This window comes from Peromyscus eremicus, chromosome 16_21 (genome assembly GCF_949786415.1).
Source record: "Peromyscus eremicus chromosome 16_21, PerEre_H2_v1, whole genome shotgun sequence".
Taxonomy (NCBI): Eukaryota; Metazoa; Chordata; class Mammalia; order Rodentia; family Cricetidae; genus Peromyscus; species Peromyscus eremicus.
The window spans coordinates 23,145,363-23,166,219 of record NC_081432.1 but is presented as its reverse complement, the minus strand read 5'-3'; the positions used below and the strand labels follow the sequence as shown (position 1 = coordinate 23,166,219).

At 46.5% G+C, this 20,857-nt stretch overlaps 1 protein-coding gene across 1 annotated transcript; it reads right to left on the bottom strand.

The window, feature by feature from the left end:
* Positions 1-244: 244 nt before the first annotated feature.
* On the bottom strand, positions 245-20,316 carry Ddx21 (DExD-box helicase 21). The gene is made up of 15 exons (XM_059281553.1): positions 20,146-20,316; positions 17,288-17,719; positions 16,080-16,155; positions 15,287-15,465; positions 13,657-13,774; positions 12,428-12,613; positions 11,119-11,264; positions 10,283-10,432; positions 9,703-9,864; positions 8,652-8,771; positions 7,402-7,475; positions 5,233-5,392; positions 4,425-4,559; positions 3,270-3,314; positions 245-2,802 (listed from the first exon to the last, which is right to left on the bottom strand). Exons 1-15 carry the CDS (start codon positions 20,230-20,232, stop codon positions 2,524-2,526), a joined length of 2,349 nt encoding a protein of 782 aa, XP_059137536.1. The 5' UTR covers positions 20,233-20,316; the 3' UTR covers positions 245-2,523.
* Positions 20,317-20,857: the final 541 nt, after the last annotated feature.

The following is a 20,857-nucleotide window of genomic DNA, read 5'->3' as shown; positions in this document are numbered from 1 at the left end:
AAAACCGAATGGATGATTTGTTTCAAGAAATGAATTCGGATAAAATTGCCCACAGGAATGTTACCATAGGACTGCTTTATTTTTGGAATTTAGCGACTGCTAACCTCTCCCTGATCCCCCCACTTCTACCTCCCTGGTGTAATAGGCACTGGAGGTCAGCCTCTACCAACTGAGCCACAACCCTAGCCCAAGTTACTAGACTTTTATACCTAGCAGTCGCTGTTATAATAAAAATGTCGAGCTATTTTCATTTTAGAAAACAAAACTATAAAGCATTAGTATCTTTATTATGGCATAATGCAGTACTTTATACAGTAACTCATTTGAATGTAAAAACATTTTATGTACAACTGCAGGAGAAATAATACACAGACAGCTTGAACATAAAAATGGGTTATAATTCAAAAGTCCATTGAAACTGGAAAATATTTTCTATGTAGAAAATAGTAAAAAAGATAACATTTCCCAATAAGCCCATTTAAGCCAACTAATAGCTGAATTATACATATAAATATTGATTAGATTCTGGGACACAGAAGAAACCTATCTTCATCTGTTCAGAGAGCTGTTTTACTTAAGTTGTGTAAGTGAGATTCGTATTCATCTTCCCCTCACTGTTTGATTTACGGCAGACATTTTTCTATAGACTAATCCATAGTCTAAAAAGATTTTAGCCTTCTACTCCTGAAAGCACAGCCAGCATATCCTTTCATCAGCTTGATACGGCACAAATTCTTATCGTAATAGTGAAATGTTTCACTAAAGCATGCCCAGTGATTGGGCAAAACCAAAACTTATTATAAGCTGCAGTCAAACAAAGAAAGAAGTTCTAAAGAATTCCAAGCACAGAGGACAAGAACCATCGGGTCAGAGTTCATGGGAAAAACTGAGTCTGGAGCTAATTTGGTGACCAGAGCCCTTTGGTGCCACGTGTTCCGGTTAAGACCAGTTAGGTGGTGGCATCCACACTAACATCAGAGGATGAGCCTGGAGATCTTAGTTGATCTAACAATTGGAGAAAACAGGACAGTGTGTGTGATTCTGGCTTTCCTTTTGAGCCTGTTCTAAGATTCCCTAGGAAGGCAAGAAGACCCACCGTTGAGCATCTGTGCTAGGTGGGATAATCCCCCCCCCACACACACACACACAGAAAACCTGAGAACTCGAGCAGTTATTACTGGGCCAGGCGCTACACCGAGTTCTTCAGTTCCCTCAAAGCAACAACTTCAAATGGCGTAGCTTGGCTTAAAATTCTCTAGGCAGTGTTAACTTCTCAATGGAGAAGAAACCTAACAGAATTAGAACTTATGCTGTGGCTTAAGATCTAAGCCACTGAGAAGATTGTCCCATTGTGCCCCCTAAAAACTCCAGACGGACCACTAGGAGACAGTCCCTTGCAGAGTTACGACCTGTGCAGTGGTCACCATTCACAGCAGGCCTCCTCTTGCTCCTCACTTGTGACCACGAAGAACATCTTGTGGCTTTTCTGAATCATTCTTCAGCAATACCAACTGAGCTCCCTCTTCCCTTAATTACTTCTTGGTAAATCAATCTTCCAAATGAAGGGCACAAGCACTTCAATACCATCTATCTCGTCTTATTACTGATAAAAAATCCAGAGACTTTAGACATTTGGGACGTTGGCTCCTATGAAAATGAAACCTCTATATACACTGGAGCATTCACTGAAACACAAGTCACCTTCTAATGAGAAACTGAAGAGTATGTGGAGACACTGTGCAGAGATCTATACTAACTTCTCCCCTCCACGCCCAGAGCCTGGCACAAACTATTCCAGTCAGCTAAGTCTGAAATGGCTTTGAAAAGCAGACACACAGAGACTCTAGCAATTGTTTGTCAGGAGGCCAAGTATCAGAGGCAAGAAAAAAATCCCTGACTCATGTGGTCCTCCAGAGACTGAGGCATCCCTTAGGGACTTTCTTCTTTTTTTTTTTTCTAATTTATTTTTTATTTTATGTGTATTGGTGTTTTGCCACAGGTGTAGGGTCCCCTGGAACTGGAGTCACAGACAGTTGTGAGCGGCCACGTGGGTGCTGGGAATTGAACCCGGGTCCTCTGGAAGAGCAGTGCTCTTAACCACTGAGCCATCTTTCCAGCCCCCTTAGGAACTTTCTTTGGAGGACATGAGTAAGAGACACTTTTAGGGACTAGAGATGGAGTTTAGTCGTAGGGCATGCGCATGCTCAGCATGTGTGAGGTTCTGAGTTCAGACCCTAGTGCACGCACGCACACAAAGATGGACTTGCAAGGTCAACATGGAAGGATACACCGATCCATGGTTAGCTTCATTTTGTAAAATTAGACACTGTGTTAGAAAATGATAAACTGAATTCCCATCCCTTTTCAAAATGAAGAGAGTTGGCGATGGTAGATTGAACAGTTCAGTAGCCCATCTCTCTGCAAAAAACGGGGACTGAGCAAACGATCAAATAGGAAGGAGGTGGCGCTGACAGTGGGGGTGAGGCACTGGAGTCCAGGGTGAACAGTCCTTCCAGCCTCCACTCACTGACCAAACGCTTTACTAAAACTCCGCTTCTGCCCTTTGTTCGGGGATCTGTTACTTTTGTTACCACCTCCAGGCCGCTGTCCTCTGAAGTTTCTACTTCCTCCTCGCTGTCCCTGTCCCCTGAAGTTCCTGCTTCCACCCCGCTGTCCTCTGAATGCTCCGCGGCTGCCATCGCGCTGACCCCTGCCACCTCGGTATCCCTCCAGGGGTCCTTCCAGCTCCGGCTGCTCCGTGGCCACAGCAAGCTGCCAGCGTCTTGAGTCATGCCACTTCTCCTGTGGGTAGAAGAAGGTTTGTTCCGTGCCTTAATTCAATTCGGTAAAGCCACAAGGAAAACCTGTTGCCATGTCTCCAAGGAAACAAGTTGGTAAACAGGTGCTTAAAAAGAGCTGCTAGTGCCAAGTATGGGGGCCCAACGCCGTGGGGCGAGTGCGGGGACAGGTCTTCTGGAGGGGCGGCTCTCACTACGGGTGAATTTAACCATCACTCACTGCAGCTGTCTGAGGCACACACTCGGCACAGCAACACTAAGAAACACAGCAACAGCAAGTGTGTGGGAGAGCATGCGGCCCAGAGCAGTGGGGCAGCCGCTGAGTCCAACTCCAGGAGGAGCAAGGCATGCCAGCAGCAAGGTCACAATCAAACAGTGCGACTGTTCTCTGTGGCCCACACTGTCACTCTGCTTTCAGAATGAATACTGTATGATTTGGGTCTACAAACACTAAAAACGAAAAGAAAATACCTGTATTTCCGTGACTGCTTCAGTGCGGACATCAAAACAAACCCCCTAGAAATCAAAGCAGGAAGAGTTAATCTGAGTAACTGCCAAATACAAAGAAATCAGCGGGTACTGATGCTGGACAAAACTCTGGAACATGGTAACATGCCCCTGAAGACAGCAGCAGAGGTGGAGAAATGCTCCCAAAGGACCAGGACATGCAACCGCCTGTGTGGGCATTCTGGGCTATGACACTGTGCTAACCCATATTCAGGAGGACACAATGAAAGGCAGAAAATGACACTGCTGATTTCTAGTTTTCATAATTCAGTTTTCTGTGAGAACATGGGACAAGGTATATGGTTTACTCTGGAGTATCTCTGATAACCAGCTCTCTCCTTATCAGCTGGGGAAGCCACCAAGAGTACAGTACCAAACTACTTCTGTAATGGCACAGTGGGAGCCACACTTCCTCCCCAGAATTTACCCAGCCATGGCATAGGCAGGTGCTAAAGGACCCTGACATTCACGGACTTCTCCATGCATGGACAACTCAGGGAACATGGGGACATTCAGGTACCTAGAGAGGTTTTGCCCTTGAGTAGGTCACAAGGATTGAAGCCTTCATTGTAAGCCATCAGAGGGAGGGAGAACTTACTGGGGTGAACATGACACCCTAAGAACTCTGCCATACAGGTAAGGACTCCTCTAATTGTGTCCGAGTCTGGGACGCTGCACGGAGAGTCAAAGCTAAGCCTCAGAGAGCACCGTGGAGGGGAAGGCACAGTGAACAACCAGGGTCAGCCCCCACGGGGAAGAAGGCAGAGGGTGCCCACAGTAATGGGTGAGAGTTGGCGATGTGGTAAGCAGAACAAGTTTACCCTCAGCTTAGGCTCACGGCGTCTCTGACCATGCATTTCCTACCTTATGAGCATCCTCACCTAACACTGGGGCTCTGGGTTTCCATGTGCACCCGTGTATGTGACCACTGAGGGATCCCATAGTCAAAACTATTTCCCAAGAATATTTCTCGGCCCTTCTTATTCTCATTTTCCCATGAAGGTACAGTGATATCCGCACAACAGTTTGGGTTGGAGACAGCATCATGGGAGATGACATATCCTGGTTACCATGCTAACCACCAAACTAAGAGGAGGCCGCCAAGGCCCCGGCACTCACCAGTTTTCCTTTGAGGAAGACCATCCCCCTCACTTTGGCATCAATGCCCTCGCCCAGCTGCTCCTTAAGTTCTTTCCAAGCGTAACTAATGTTGGGCATTTCAATCGAGCACCGAAGGATCATGGTCACAAAGCCCTTAAGGGAGAAAGAGGCACAGAAGTTAAGTCTTGACAACCAATCGGTATCCTAAACACTTGCTCTGAGGAGGGACGCATTCCTGGGGCAGCTCCCTGACGACACACCACCCAGCCACAGAGAATGGGCACAAGGAGACTGGGGCAATCTTAGGAAGACTGGTACCCAGTCATGAGTTTTCTAAAGTGTCTGCACTGGGGGGGACTGGTTGAATCACGGGAATCTGTGTACTTCTTCTGCCACACGGGTCTACAATTACTTCACAAAGGAATTCCCCATGGCAACAGTCCAGGCAGTGGGTTTTCCTTCAGTTCTAGTTCACTGGAATTCATTGTTTGTCTCTCTGTGAGCTTACGTGCAGAGACAGGAAGCAGGTGCAGAAATCTGCTCTCTCCTTCCACTCTGCGGACCCTGGGGTTGTCAGGCTCGGAGGCAGGCCATTGCCTTGCTAAGTCTCACTGGCCCTTCCACCCCAGAGCAGCCAGTGCTGGTTCTCCTGGCAATCCAGCCCGGGAAGCAGGCGTCTATTCAGCCGCCCCTGAGTTTGTTTAAGTAGGAAAATGGCTAAACCCAACCAGGCCTTCCTACCTCCCAGAGAAGGCGAAGACAACTAGGAAGGTCAAACGACCTTTCAGTTTTGCTTATGCCATTTTATAAAGGACCAAAACTTTACCGCTTGGGAGTTGATCAAGGAGCGCTGGTCGACCGATGTGGCCCCGGAAATGTGGGCCAGTGCGGCTGCCAGGGCCTCTACAGCCCCTTTTTCCTCAATCAGCTTCTCAGCCGACTGCTTGAAGTGGCCAATGGCGGTCGGAGGCACAGAGTCCAAAAGCCTGGGGTTTGAGAGTGAGCTTGTTAGAGAATAATGCAGACAAGGACACTACAGTAAGGAAAATAAAGGAGCTTTAAGATGGGCACCAGCACAACTGGGGTGTAGCTAACCTGCCCGGAAGGCAGGGCCTGTCTAATCCCTAGCACCGCACACACCGGAGGGGCTGCCTAAGCACTTAGGAGGTGGAGACAGGAGGGCCCCAAGTTCAAGGTCATCTTCTACTACAGTGACAGTAGACTGTCTCAGTATGGAAGACAATGAGGTTCCACAGCACACTTGTTTGCCTTTCTTGTGCTCTTTGGTCTTACTGCATCTGCCTGCAACCTGCTATGAAGAGCAGGATGGCCTCACACTCAGCCTCCTGCATCACCATGCCCAGCCCCCATACAGCAACAGTATAGTGAACTCTATATGTGTATATGTGTTACTCTTAGAACTGGACAAAACTACAGCCACGTATATTCTGAAATTTTAACAAATGTTCTATATCGGGTTTAAAACACAGAGTTTCTTGAGATGTTATTTGCTGGAGCAGAGCCATTGTCTTGGATATAACAAAGCGGGATATCTGTATGTTGTGCAGAGCGAGCTGGACATCTCTTACATTCTACTAGATTGTGCCTCTTCTTCAACCCTGTATTTCCTGAATTAGTTAGTTAGTACCCCGTGGTGCCCCATCTTGGGGCACTTGAAGGAAAACATGCTGTAAAAACTCAACTTGAAAATGCTGTTTGGGACAGGCTCCCCGGCTCTCACGACCACACCGACAGCCAGTACCTCCACTGCTCATGGGCTCCCTGCCTGCTCATTACCCATTCAAACTGTGTGCTTCAGTGAAATCCCCGGTCAGCTGCAAGGGGGCCCGACTACAGCGCCGCTCTGACACCCTTCCCTGGATAGCCCTATCACACATGGCTCCAGGTAGACTTCATCTTCTCTCCTGGCCACTGCTCTTCAGGCAAGACCTGGTCAGGTGCAGTGCTCCATCTGGTCAGGTGCACTGCTCCATTAAGCTGAAGCCTCGAGTCATTACAAAAGGCTCAGGAAGCTGCTTTTAGGCTCCTTTTCCATCTCCAGTCACTTCACACAGGTCATGCCCTGAGCCCTGAGGCATGATGGTACCATTCTGAGGCTGCCAACAGCCAGCCCTGGCCTGGGCTGCAATAAGACAACTGCTCACTATTCTGACTTAGTGCAAATTGCTGACTTCTGGGGCCCTGTCCCTTTTCTGAATATTGTGACAAACATGTCTCACACCTACAGCAGTGACTGTGTTGCACTCTGAGCTCAGTATGCATAAGCAGGGGATATAAGTCACCCCTCAAAGTGTGTGCAAACAGACTTTGGCTCACACGATGTTAACCCTGCTCACCTCCAAATGGTAATGCGGAGGCCACAATAAGGAATACTGATCAACTGAAAATCCTTCAGTTTACAGGATAATGCTACACAATCATACCACTACCAATAAAACCGTCTGAGAAACGGCTGATCAGTCCTTGCATTCTATCACTTTTCATCCTACCACATAGGGAATAAGTGAATGAAGATTTGGAAAGCTTTCTGTGATCTCATCTAACCAACCACAACATGGGAAACATTCTTTTTTTTTTTTTTAATTTTTTTTGGGAGGGGGGGTGGTTTCAAAACAGGGTTTCTCTGTGTAGCTTTGAGTCTTTCCTGGAACTCACTTGGTAGCCCAGGCTGGCCTCGAACTCACAGAGATCCGCCTGGTTCTGCCTCCCGAGTGCTGGGATTAAAGGCGTGCACCACCACCTCTTGGCAGGAAACATTCTTAAAACGTACAATACAAACCCAACTCTAGATAGTGACTCCCCTGAGAAACGGCAGGGACGACTAGAAACATGATGTTTATTTATTTATCTATCAAGCTGGCTGCTTTGTGAAAAGCAGCTGGTTGTATTAACTCTTTATAAGGAATACGGTAAAGAAACTTTAACGTCCAAGAAGCAGTATGGAAAGAGACCTTGGTGATGGGAAAGAACGTACCTGATAGCATCTTTGCTGGAGGCTTTGATTATTTCTGTTGCAGAAGGAACACCTATCCGTTTAAATTTAATTCCCTACAAGGAAACAAACCACAATTTCATGTACAAAGGTTATTGTTTCTACTGAGACAAGTAACTTATTTCATTTTTTTAAATTTTAGTTTTTCATTTTGTTTTGTTTGTTTGTTTGTTTTCCCGAAACAAGGTTTCTTTCTCTGTATAGCCCTGGCTGTCCTGGAACTCACTCAGTAGACCAGGCTGGCCTCGAACTCAGAGCTCCTCCTGCCTCTGCCTCCCAAGTGCTGGGATTAAAGGCATTTTGCCACTATCCCCACCATCTCTTCAGACCAAATAACTCGTTTATTAAATCTACCAAATAAACCACTTTACTATATGTGCCTATCTGTCTGTCTTCCAAGACCCTAATAGTTCTGAGGTGTTATTTACAGGCTGACCCCCAATATGACACTGTCTGATGCTTTTTCTCTCTTTAGACTGAGGCTATGGTTTGGGACAGAACTGACTCTGCAGGTGACCGGCCATCCCACCACCTCTCATTAGCACCTCTCCAGCGCTGCAGGCAATGGAGTCTCGCTCATCAGACCCACAGCTCCGTTCTGTGCGGCAGGCACTAAGTGAAGCCCACTGAACGCAAGGGAGCAGCCAAGGTCTTCCTGGAGAAGGAGGAATCTATAAATATTCTATAAGGAAATTTAGTCTCTCCTTATCCTTTAAAGACAGGGTTCTCGGGGCTGGAGAGATGGCTCAGAGGTTAAGAGCACTGACTGCTCTTCCAGAGGTCCTGAGTTCAATTCCCAGCAACCACATGGTGGCTCACATCCATCTGGTGCCCTCTTCTGGTCATACATGCTGTATACATAATAAATAAATAAATCTTAAAAAAAAAAAAAAAAAAAAAAAAAAAAGACAGGGTTCTCAAACTCATGGTGATCCTCCTGCCTCAGCTCAAGTGTTGTAGGTTCATGTGCCACTCTATCCTTCCAATGCTCCTACCCATCTATCCTTCTCCACACTCTAACCTCAAGTATTTCTGGTCACATTCATAGTATTGTCCACCAATTGTCTTTCAAATATAAGAAACAGATCATTATCTTCAAATGCAAGTTATTTCACAGCCTTCTACCATGGAATCCCAAAGGAAGCCCGTATTAAGAGGCGTGCCGCCATGGTCCTGAAGACTGCCCTTGCCTCAGAACTTAGCATGTTGAGTGCCAATAGCCACGTCCTTACCGCCTTCTGCTCCACTTGAGCTAACTGGTACTCTTCCTTGTGCTGGTAGAAGCAGATGCAAACCCCGGTCCTCCCAGCTCGGCCCGTCCGCCCCGAACGATGAATGTAGGACTCCACATCCTGTGGGGACCAAGCACAGGAGTGAGACAAGGGGCTAAGCGGCGTGTGCAGGTCAGTGAACGAAACTATGAGTTTCCAAACCTCTCAACAGTGCTCCCGATCCTGTGTGCAAATACTCTAGGGCTATGTGTATTTCCAAGCCTCAACTGGCTGCAGTGTAAGTACTGAAATTTATTTTAATAATACATCTCATTTAACTCTGTACATTGAATTAAAAATTTGCTAACAAGTTAGACTATTTCTAGTCACAAAAAAAAAAAAAAAAAAAAAAAGACATGAGACCAGCCTAGATGTCCAACAAATGATGAATGGATAAGGAAAGTGTGTACAGGCACAATGAATTTTACTACATTATACAGAAGGCAATGATGAAATTTGTAGGAAAACGGAAAGAACTGGAAAGAAGACAAACATTGTTCTTTTTCATATGCAATCAATCAATCAATCAATCAACCTACCTACTCACCCAAACTGACTGCAGAATTCAGAAAATCACAAAGGCCCCACGAGAAAAGGCTTTCCCCGAGAGAAGCAGGGAGGCTGCTGGAACACACTACTATGAAGGTGGAGGAGAGTATGAAGGTAGCAGGTAGGAAACAGAAACAGGAAGCAGAAAGATGGGCAGACATGTAAACACATACACCTAAGTCACATCACAGCAAGCCACGATATAAAAACAAGTTACCAACGGGTTATCCTATTATTTTCTGCAAGTCTTCAAGAGCCAAAGTACATAATAAAAAACTACCAAAGTAAATAAAAAGCCAGGCAAGGTAGCAATTGGTTGGCCTGAAACTCTCAAATACAGAATGCTGGAATGAAAGGTGTATGTCACCATGACTAACAATCTCCTGGAAACCACGAAAGTCAATGAAGGAACTTTTAGTACCCCCAAAGAAACGAAAGCAATAATGTCTTGTTTAAAACGTACCTTTGGTGGACAGTTCTGAACAACCAGGTCAACCTCAGGGATGTCTAACCCACGTGCAGCAACATTGGTTGCAACCAAAACTCCAAAACTGCCATTTCGGAAACCTTTCAGGGTGATCTCCCTTTGCTTCTGTGGAATGTCGCCATGTAACGACTGGGCATCCTGCCAACAAAATAAACTGACCTAAGAATACAAACCCAACATGCCACCCCCCAAGAGGCCCAGGGCTCAGTCTGGAGATACTCCTTCTGGAAACATCACAAAGCGAAACAGATGCCTTCTGACTTCTGCTTCTTGCGTGGGAAAAATCTTCAAATTGTCTGCAGCCCTCAGCCTGACATCAACTGTTCCTAACCATACTCTCCAAGGTCGAGAGCACCACCCAAGAGTGGCTATAACTGCAAGTGTAGCTTTACATATGACCCAGCAACCTGGGAGGCAGGACTGGTAGATTACATAACCCATGACCAGCAGAGAAGCTTCCCCTGATCTATCAAAACCTGCAATCAGCCGGTGATGGCAGACAGGCCCCAGGTGGAGACGGAGTGATGAGCCAGCCTTTCCGGGCAGAAGGACCAACCTGCTTTATGCATGTATTCTGGGACAGTTCCTGGGCTTCCCTCTTGGTTTCACAGAAGATGATGGTGCGCCCTTGGTGACCACTGTATACTCGGATCACGTCCCCAATAACCGCTGCCCTCTCACTCCAGTGACACTTGATGGCCAGGTGCTTTGAAGAGAAGAAACAACACTTAGTGACGCCTGCCTGGGACCTCACAGCTCCCTTCTCAACTCCCAAGTCTAATGTCGTGTACAGGAAGTAAATGCAGGCCTTACAGGGCTGTCTCCTGCCACCACTGCTTACAGGGAAAGAAGGAAGCTAAAGAAACCAAAGTAAAGAGCATTGTGGTCTGTCCCCAGGCCTCTCGCCTTTCTCCAAAGAGTGTCTGGCTTCTTTACATTTTAATGTAATCTCCAGGAAACCAAATAATGACAAGAAAGGCCTGTGTGCACTGCACTATGGCCCTTCATCCACTTCAGTACAGTCTGTACAGGCCTGCCCTTAGGTGAAATGAATTCATCTAGGTACCGGAGCCTAAGATGAAACAGATTTAACATGATGAGTCAGATTGCTCTGCTGCCCTCTAGCGGATAAATTCTAAATGTAACCACTTTGCTTATCTAATTCAAACACAGGGTTTCAAGTGACTCTGAAATCAGGCTCTTAGATGGTGAAAATCCAGAAAGCACAGATTCTATACGTAGAAGAGGAAGATGTATTTTACTTGGCTCTTCATAAGGATTTAGTATTTATCTGGAAAAAGAGCTTGTATTTGCTAGTCTTAAAATTATCAGACAGGAAACAAAAGGATTGACAATTGAATACTAATTCCGGCAACTAAATGAATCATTTACCTCCACAGTTATGGCTGCTTTCTGAGTCTTTTTACCAATCAGGTCCACCTGTTCGTATGTAGATTTCATGTATTTCTTAGCAACATTAAACACCCAGTGAGGGCAGGTTGCAGAGAAAAGCAATGTTTGGGGGTTGTCTTCAGAATCTTGGGGGAAAAAGAAGTCAGTGTGAATAATCCAAACAAGCCTGCATACACAGTACTCCACCTCACCTGGCACCTCCAGGGTGCACCACCATTACCACCGACCACTGGCGGCCAGCCATGCATCAGAGACACAAAAATAAAGATGTCTTCGGAGACTCCCCAGACACAAAAACCGAAACCATTTGTCATCGTAAAGGATCCCTGGATGATCAAAGTATGTGCAATCTATGTTGTCTTCTAGCCTTTGCCCTCTCTCACTCACACAGGAAATCTGTCCCATGAAGGAGGCCCATCAGCTGGACAAACAATCCTGGAAGTCCAGGTACCAACCAGCACGGATCTCTAATTAAGCAGCCTGTGACAAAACCCTCAGCAGCTGAGTATTTTAAGAATTCAGAATTCAGGCTGGGATGCAATGCAGTGGCAAAGCCTTCAGCTCATTCCTCAGCACCCCCAAAAGCAAAGCCAATGCACCTGGTCATCCGGACTTAAGAGCACTGTGGTGTTGTTCTCAGAAGCCTCAAAGGGCACAAGCTAGTAGACCCAGGTCAGTGCACTTTACAACTCGGTCAGTAGCTCTGCATACGGAGATCTGTGCTACAGAACCAAGTCCAGGCACCGCAGAACCCAGCTGCTTACAGCCACTGTAAACGGAACCCTCTATGTGAAGAAAGGTGAAAAGCGGTGGATGGAAGAACGACCCGTGCCCAGTCACCTGACAAGGTTTGAATATCTAACAGTGGACCGACAATCAGCACACATACACACACCAGGAATATACTGAAAGCTGTTGGAGCAGTGTAACAAGCCGGCAGAAAAGGAAAGTTTTCATTTTTTCTCCCAAGTTTTCACCAATCATAGAACAAATCCGGCTTTACAAATTCCAAGTCTTAGCCAAGTGTTGGTGCATGCCTTTAATCCTAGCGCTCAGGAGACAGGCAGGTGGATTTCTGTGAGTTCGAGGCCAGCCTGTTCTACAGAGCAAATTCAAGGACAGCCAGGGCCGTTACATAGAGAAGCCCTGTCTCAAAAAACAAAATTAAATAAATAAATAAAAATCCTATGTGTCCTTGAGTAAGTGCCCTTACTTATCTCCTGGAAGACAATTTCACCACGACTCTGCCTAAGGTCCTTTCCATCAGTTCCTTACATCTGGGGCTTACCTTTCTTGTATGCCACACATAGAATTTCTTCCACTTGATCAGCAAACCCCATATCCAACATCTGGTCAACTTCATCCAGAACAACATGTTTAAGTTTGGTGAGATCTAGCTTTCCATTCTGCAGGTGGTCTTTAATACGACCTGGGGTTCCAACCAGGATATCAATCCCAGTCCGCATTCGTTCGACTGTAAAAAATTGCAGCAAAAAGAGTTGCTTTCTTTTAAAATTCCCTTTATTGGAATGGAGTATCCATTTAAACACATTTTCCCTCTAACTCTTGCTAGACGGCTATAAAGTAACATGCTGTAATAATGATTTTAACAATAGTGAAGGACCTCCACTTCAGTAGGAGTACGTGAGAAGTGAGGGCCAGCATACTAACTAATGGGAAAATGATCCACTGGAAATAGTAGCGCAAGAAATGACTTCCTGTTTGGCTGGCAGAAAATGTCAAGATTTCACAGACCACAAGTAACAGTCTTAGAGAAACAGAAACTTTGGGGAGGGGCGGGGGGCTGAGACAGGGTATTAATATGTAGTTCTGAATGCTCTTGGACTCAGCCCTCTTTCCAGCCTTCATCTCCCAAGAGTGTCACTCCCTGTGTGAGGCTCTGAACTAGGGACCTCCTGCAGGGTAACGGGGGAAGAGGGTAAGACAGCCCAGAAGGGCAAACACTCTAATGAGGTAGAGAAACACCGGGACGTGGTGCAGTACGGAGGGAGACAGGAAGGAGGCCCAGGGACTGCACGGGGCACCTTCCGGTATCTAACACAACCCACCAAGACAAAAAAGTAAGCGACTTGGACACTGAATTACTATGGGATTAGTCAAGGTTCAATCAAGTCCAGGTCTTCCAAAGCCAATGATGGAAACCATCCTCATTGTATGCCAATGCTTGATCAAGGTCCTGACTACACAGCAGCAGGTTAGGAAGAAGGGACTGCAACCTTAGCTGATGCCTGGGGAAGAAGTCCGCTGGCAGCAGGAAAGACACACGTAAAAGAGGCAAAACAGACACACTGGGTTCTGTCCTGTCGCAGTCTTTGGGTAAGTACTAAGCACCCTAAGATTCACCTTGAATCACCCAGGAGGACCCTGCTCTTGGCCATCTTTAAACAATAGGCAAGACAGAAACCCCCAAAATGAGATAAAGACAGACTTCAAGCTGAGGGGCCTCCAGAAGAACAATGGCTGCACACCCCCTCCCTGGCTTTCGAACTGACTTACTCTGACCACCGTAGGGAGTTCCACCATAAAAACAAGCCACTGACAGCTTCTTTGTGATGTCACTGAAGTCTTTGCTCACTTGATTTGCTAGTTCTCTTGTAGGTGCAAGAACTAGTACCTGAAAGAGAGAAAACACAGAATTCCAAAGTACTGTGCAGTCATTGTTTCTCAGCCACCCCAGAATTCACCATGATCGACTCATCCTACTCATCTTTTCTTAAAAAGTTTATTTATTTTTTACTTTCTGTGCACCACGTGCATACAGTGTCCAAGGAGGCCAGAAGAGGGCATTTGTTCCCCTGGAACTGGCTGTGAGCCACCATGTGGGAGCTGGGAACTGAACTTGGGTCCTCTAGAAGAGCAGCCAGTGCTTTTAACTGCTGAACCACCTCTCCAGCTCCCCATCCTATATTTATCATGTGCTTTGCAATAAATATCACATGCTACATGGACAGGACCACTACGACAGTCCCCAGGCAATAGTCTAAGAGCCCGTGATCAAGCCGTTTAGACAAAGGTGTCCAAATGGATGCTGCTCCAGAGAAGTGGATTCAGGAAAATACCCAACATCAGCTGATATTCCAGTTTTCCCGGCAGGGTCTTATGCACTATAAAGTACTTTCTACTCATTAGTCTGACTTAATTCTCAACAACCTTTGAGGCAGATACTGAAGAGTAAAGGAATAAAGTCTAAAGGCTAGATGGACCCAGACCCAGACCGGTAGGTCAAAATTAAGTGAAACTGGTGGAAACCCAGAGGTATGGACAACAGGGTGCGGAGAAGATTCAAGGCCAGATCCTAATACCTAACATGAGTTAAGGGAGCAACAAGAAAACCAAGCACACGCTGCCCAGCGGCTTCCGGAAGTTTCTGGTCCACAATGTCAAGGAGCTGGAAGTGCTGCTGGTGTGCAGCAAATCTTACTGTGCTGAGACTGCTCACTGCGTTTCCTCCAAGAACCACAACAGCCACCGCAGAAAGAGCAGCACGGCTGGCCGTCAGAGCCACCAACCCCAATGCCAGGCTACACAGCGAAGAGGATGAGTAGATGGCTTGCCTGTGTGTTTTATTTGTAGTTAAATAAAACCACAAAAACTGCCTTCTTGATAAAGGCCAGATGGAGGCCAACCTAGACTTAACTACAAGCGGCATGGCCCAACACTTGTGGATGGGTTCTTCTAACACTCACTCAATTCATTCTGTATAATAGCAAAAACAACGACCCAGAAGCCAGGTGTGGTACTATACGCCTTTATAACCCCAGCAATCAAGAGGCAGAGGCAGGTGGATCTCCGTGAGCTAGAGACCAGCCAAGTCTACACAGAGACTGTGTCTCATATAAATGAATAAATAAACAGCCACGGTCAAGTCTGTAAGCCCCAAGCACATCCCACATTTTAAAGGGAACATGAACATTAACAAGTGTGGATGATCACAACACAGGACAGATTACAGTATGGAACATAGAGTGGTCGGCCAACAACCCGAAAGAATCACCCCAGGCTACGTTCAGAGAAATTCAGTGAGCGCAAGGACCTTGGAGGAACCCAATACTAAGCAGCATATGCAAACCAGGCCCACGTGCTTCTGGGAGCTGACCAGGGCCTGGGATGGGCTTACGACAGTTACCTGAGGGGCCCGGCCTCTCTTCCTGTCTTGTAGCCCACTCTGAAGCTTCTCAATCAAAGGGATGGCAAAGGAGAATGTCTTCCCTGTTCCCGTCCGTGCCTGGGCAATCAAGTCTTTCCCACTGAATACATGGTGGAATGTCTTGGCTTGGATAGGAAACAGAAAGTTCACCCCACGAGCTGCGAACAAATCAATCATGTTACTTGCCATTGTTTTTTTTTGTTTTATTTTCAGTGTTAGGGACAGAACCCTGAGGTTCTATTAAAATACCAACTCCAACTGAAACACATCCATACTTCTGGTCCTGCAGAAAAAATTAGGGAATTCTACCTTTTCACCAGCATCTAGAGTCAGGTTCAAATACATTCTGAGTAGTCTAGAACCCACTGTACTATAAAAAGTATTAATAATCTTTTAATTATAATTTTAATAATGTGATTAAATTACTTATATCAAATCTCACCCACAGGCTATCTGAACCTAAAGGACTGAGGCTCTCCATTCTACACCATGCTGTGCCAGTGGAACACCTCAAACTTGTCAGGAACAGACCAAAGGACCCAGGACATCCTGGTGACATTAACCTCAGGTGGAAGAGGACAGAGATCACACAAAGGTGTCAGTCATGGCATTTCTGGATGTTGACGAAATTTTAATAACTGAATCAAAACAGTACAGTCCTATCTGTAACACACAAGTCTACTTCACTGTAGCAGAGATGCCCACAGTAAGAACTGGTCCCCATTCCCCATAATGAAGAGTGAATTCAAATTCCGACACCAGGCAATCTCACCTTTGAGAAGCTTGACAGTCTCCTCAGATATGGGAAAATTAGAGAAAGCGCCTTCTTTCTGCTCCACAGGTATTTCCTGCCAAAGAAAAAGACCACAGAAATCAGTAGTTCACATACAAGTGAGTGCAAGAAGCCTTCACTGAAGAGAGCCTGTTCTCACACAGCTCTGGGGGGGGCTGCCAAAGCCAGATGCAGGGACTTGGATCAGCAGAACCCACACAAGCTGGGCCAACTCCACACACATGCCGTGGTACTTGCTCCAGCCCTCCACAAAAACGGAATGTTTTTTTTAAAAAACAAAAAAGCTCTTCTAAACACATCAGTTTCAACCACTCAAAGGGGCTGGTGAGATGGCTCAGTTGGGAAAAGCCCTCGCTGTCCAAGCCTGACATGACTACTGAGTTCAGTCCTCGGGCCCTGGGGTGGAGAAAGAAAGAATTCCTCAAAGTTTCCCCTCACCTCCAGACTCACACTTGTTTTTTATGTGCTATACAGAGTTCAAGGCCAGGCTGAGGATAAATACAGCAAGAATCTGTCTCAACCTGCCTTGATGCCTACTAAAGATGGAGGCCAGGCATGTGCCTTTATCCCTAGCATTTGAGAGGAATTCTAGGCTATTCAGGAATACACAATGAGACTGCATCATTTAGAAAAAAAATAAGCTAGGTGGCGGTGGCACATGCCTTTAATCCCAGCACTCAGGAAGCAAAGGAAGGCAGATTTCTTTGAGTTCAAGACCAGCCTGGTCTACAGAGTGAGTTCCAGGACAGCCAGTTCTATGAAGAGAAACCCTGTGTCAGGGGAGGGGGGAATTAACTCTCTGATGCAAAGTGCCACCCTACAGCTTGTTATGTACCCCAACGAGGTGCTGACATATCAAATTTCCTTCTACTATTAAAATAACATGTATGCTCACAGTCCTGGGCTCAAACTCTACTACCCAAACAATCGTAAAATGTTTACAATTGTGTTTAGCGATTGCCTGTTCTCCTGAAGCAATGGAACAGTCTGCCTACTCTAGTACAACTTCGCTGGTGATAGAGTAGTGGGTAAGGTGCTTACCCAAGCCTGCCAAGCCAAGTTCAATCCCCAGGACCCACCCGGTGGAGGGAGAGAATGAGCTCCTGCAAGTGTTGTGTACACACACACACACACACACACCCCTAAACACACGTAATAAAAACAAACAAAAGGACGCTCAGCCTCACCTTCTCTGTCTCACTGCTACTCTCTTCCCCCGTGGCTTCACTGGAGTTCGACTCCGAATGAGAGAATCCGTTCTTGAGCTTGGGGCTTTTCTCTCCAATGTCTCCATTTGCTTCCTTCCCTTTCTTCATCTTCTTGGGCTTAGGAACATCCGCATCCTCCTCAGAGGGCTCCTCCAGGCTTAGTTCTTTGGTTTTAGCAGAGGCCGCTTTCTTCTCAAGGGGCTCCTTTTTCTTCTTGGAGGTTTTGCTTTTAGAAGCAGTCTCATCTTGAGGTGCCTCCTCTTGCTTTTTGGCCTTCTTGGACTTCGGGGGATCCACATCTTCTTCAGAGGGCCCTTTCTTTTTAACTGCTTTAGCTTTGGAGGAAACGGTTTCTTCTGTTCCTTCTGTTGCTTCTTTGGTCTTAGATTTTGGCTTCTCTTTTCTAGTTTTCTAAAAATTAATAAAGACACAGCACTGAACAAACGGACTATACTTGTATAAAATCCATCAATTCTGGATTATTTCAGGACTACTTATAGTTATGAAGAACAGCCTTAGGCATTTCAACATTGTATAAAAGTTAAAAAATCTGCCCCGAAATTATACACGTACAGGTAACACATGGACTGAGCAGGCCGCATTTAGGAATGTGTGTGTGTGTGTGTGTGTGTGTGTGTGTGTGTGTGTGTGTGTAAGCAATTTAAAGGAGTGTAAACAATTCAAAAGGAGACCATGAATTTCAAAGCGAGCAAGATGGGGCTTATATGGAAGGAGTCAGAAGGAGGAAAGGGAAGGAGGAGCAAATTATGTAATTATATTATAATCTTGAAGAGACAGGGTCTCACTATACAGAACTGGCTGCTCCTGGAACTCACTCTGTAAACCAGACTGGCCTTGAACTCACAGATCTGCCTGTGGCTGCTGGGATTAAAGCGAGCAACCACTAGGCCTGGCTTAATGTAATTGTAAAACCCACACAGTATCCAATTTAATATCATTTCTTAGTTCAATGAGATACATATATATAATAGTCATATTAGCATGAAGGAATAAAAGAACTCACAGTAACTCTTCAGCTCATACTGGCCAATCACTACAAAACTGAATTTTCCCAAGAGATTTTAAGGGATCCCCAAAGCTCTCTCTGAACTACGTACTACAAAAAGTGACCAAGAGCTGGGGAAATGGTTGGGGGGGGGGGGGGGCGGGGTAAAATGCTTAACAGTGTAAGCATGAGGACTTGAACTGGGAACTAAAGCGCCCTTGTAAAAAGATGGGTGTAGGGGCATGTGCCTGTCACCCCAGCTGGTGGGGCTGGAGTGGGGAGCTAGTCGGCCTAGGTGAACAGAGAGGTCCAGATTCATAGAGAAACTTTGTTCCCCAAAGTAAAGTGGGAAGTGATAAAGACACCCACCCAGGGTTGACCTCTAGCTTCCACACACACAGGGGTAAGTGTACCCATACACACAGGTACACACGATAACAGTGACCAAGCACTGTCCAAAGTAAGTATAAGAGAGATAAAGCTTTGTTATATCCTCAGACAGATCTTAAAAGTGGGTTTCTTTTCTCTCTCTGCTAAATTCCTATACAGTAAAAACACTCATGAAACTTATACTTCGAAGGACGAAATGAATTCACAGAAAGACACTATATGAAACAAAAAATACTATGAAAATAATCCAACCTATCATTCTCATATGTAAAAAAACACGGACTTTATTTAAATGTACACGTATCATACTACTGAAAACTTGTACCAATTAGGAGCCCCCTACTAGACTCTAGTAGAGCTCCAGACAATCAAGAAGTGTGGAACTAAATTCTGACTCCCTGAACTGCCGGCCTGCCCTCTATCAAACCACGGGGTAAGGCAGTGGTTCTCAACCTTCCTAATGCTGCACGATCCTTTAATACAGTTCCTCATGCTGTGCTGACCTAAACCATAAAATTATTTCCATCGCTACTTCATTACTGTAACTTTGTCACTGTTATGAATCGTATCTGATGCGCCACCCCAGTGGGGTCGCGACCCATATGTTGAAAACCGCTGGGCTAAAGGCTAGAGCTACATACAGTTCAATGGTTCAGCACCTGCCAACACGTGAACAGTCCAAGGTTTGGTCCTTGATACCACAAAAACCATCTTAAAAATAACGGATTATGGATAATCTCCCCATCTCTTAAACACCTGTCTGTTACAGATGTGAAAAACAGCCAGGAAGTCGAGTTTGGAACATAAACGAGTAGTAGGTCCCTCCCTCTTGACTTCAGCATCCCACAGCTGAACACGCGGATGCAAACCGGAGACGCTGGGCTACCTGCCGTTTCCACCTTATCCGAATATATTACTGTTTCTTTTAAAGTCTCCTACTTAAAAGCTCCCCAAGACAGCAAAAACGTCAACTCAGTCGTACAACACAGGAGTTCTGGGACAACTTTCGTTCCCTCCTACTTTGATCATTAGAGACTGTCACGTTAAATCTCATCCAAGGAATAGAAGCGAGGGTGATTTAACAGTGCTCACACAGATCCCCTCTGTAAGAGGGTGTTCACTTAGCCCAAATCCAATTCCACGCAGATCTGAGCGACAAATACTGGAAAGACCTGCATTACCTCGTTTTCTCAATTTTTTTTTAAGAAGGGGAACCATGTGTGTCACTGCAGAAGCCGCCCATGTGCCCTAGTTTCAGGCCTCGCTGACTGCGACTCCAGTCCACACTGACGCGATCTGCGATCCCCTTCCGCACTCTCGAGCCTGGCCAGTAACGCGTGGCCCGGGACGCGCCAGCCGGCTCAGCGTGTCAGAGCGGCCCGCGGAGCGGACGGCCACGCGCTCCCGGCCGGACCGCCCGGCCCGGGGCCCCAGGTCTCACCTTCTCGCTTGTCTTCGACAACGTCTCCATGCTGTCCTCGGCCGCGTCTGATCCTAACCTGGACTCACTGCGGAGTTTTCCCGGCATTATTCAGCACGAGCTGCTCGGGCCTACCGGCTTCCTGCACCGCGTGCAAAGGAGAGAGAGAGAGAGAGAGAGAAAGCACACCGGCTCTCAGCCCGCCCTCGCTCGTCACTTCCGGAACGGGCGCATCCGGCGGAAGCAGCGAACACCCGGAAGGCTCCGGTTCGCACGGCCGTGGCTATAGGATCGGTGAATGCGGCGTGGAGGCTCTCTTGGTATTCTCGTTTAACTACGGCCGGATTCCCACCGGCCCTGTGAGATAAACACGTCTAGCCAGCTAGAACCGGATAACGACCTTGAGCCTAACCCTGCTGCCTCCGTTTACCAAGTCTGGGATTACCGGCAGGCAACGTTTTTTTCCGCTAACAAGTCTTGCCTTGTGTATCCTTCATCCCGTGTGGAAAACTGATGGAGGTGACAGCTAAACCCAGGTGCCTTGGTGAGCACCACAATTCAGGGACCAGCGAGACAGCTCAGTTCTAGTGGCCTGAATTTGCGATCCCTGGAATCCAGAACCGACTGCAGTTGTTCTTTTTCACACGCGCGCGCCGTGGCGCCCGGGACACCCATATACACGCCGCACAGTATGAACAATTTTAAAGAACCAGAATTGGCAGGGTGTAGGGGT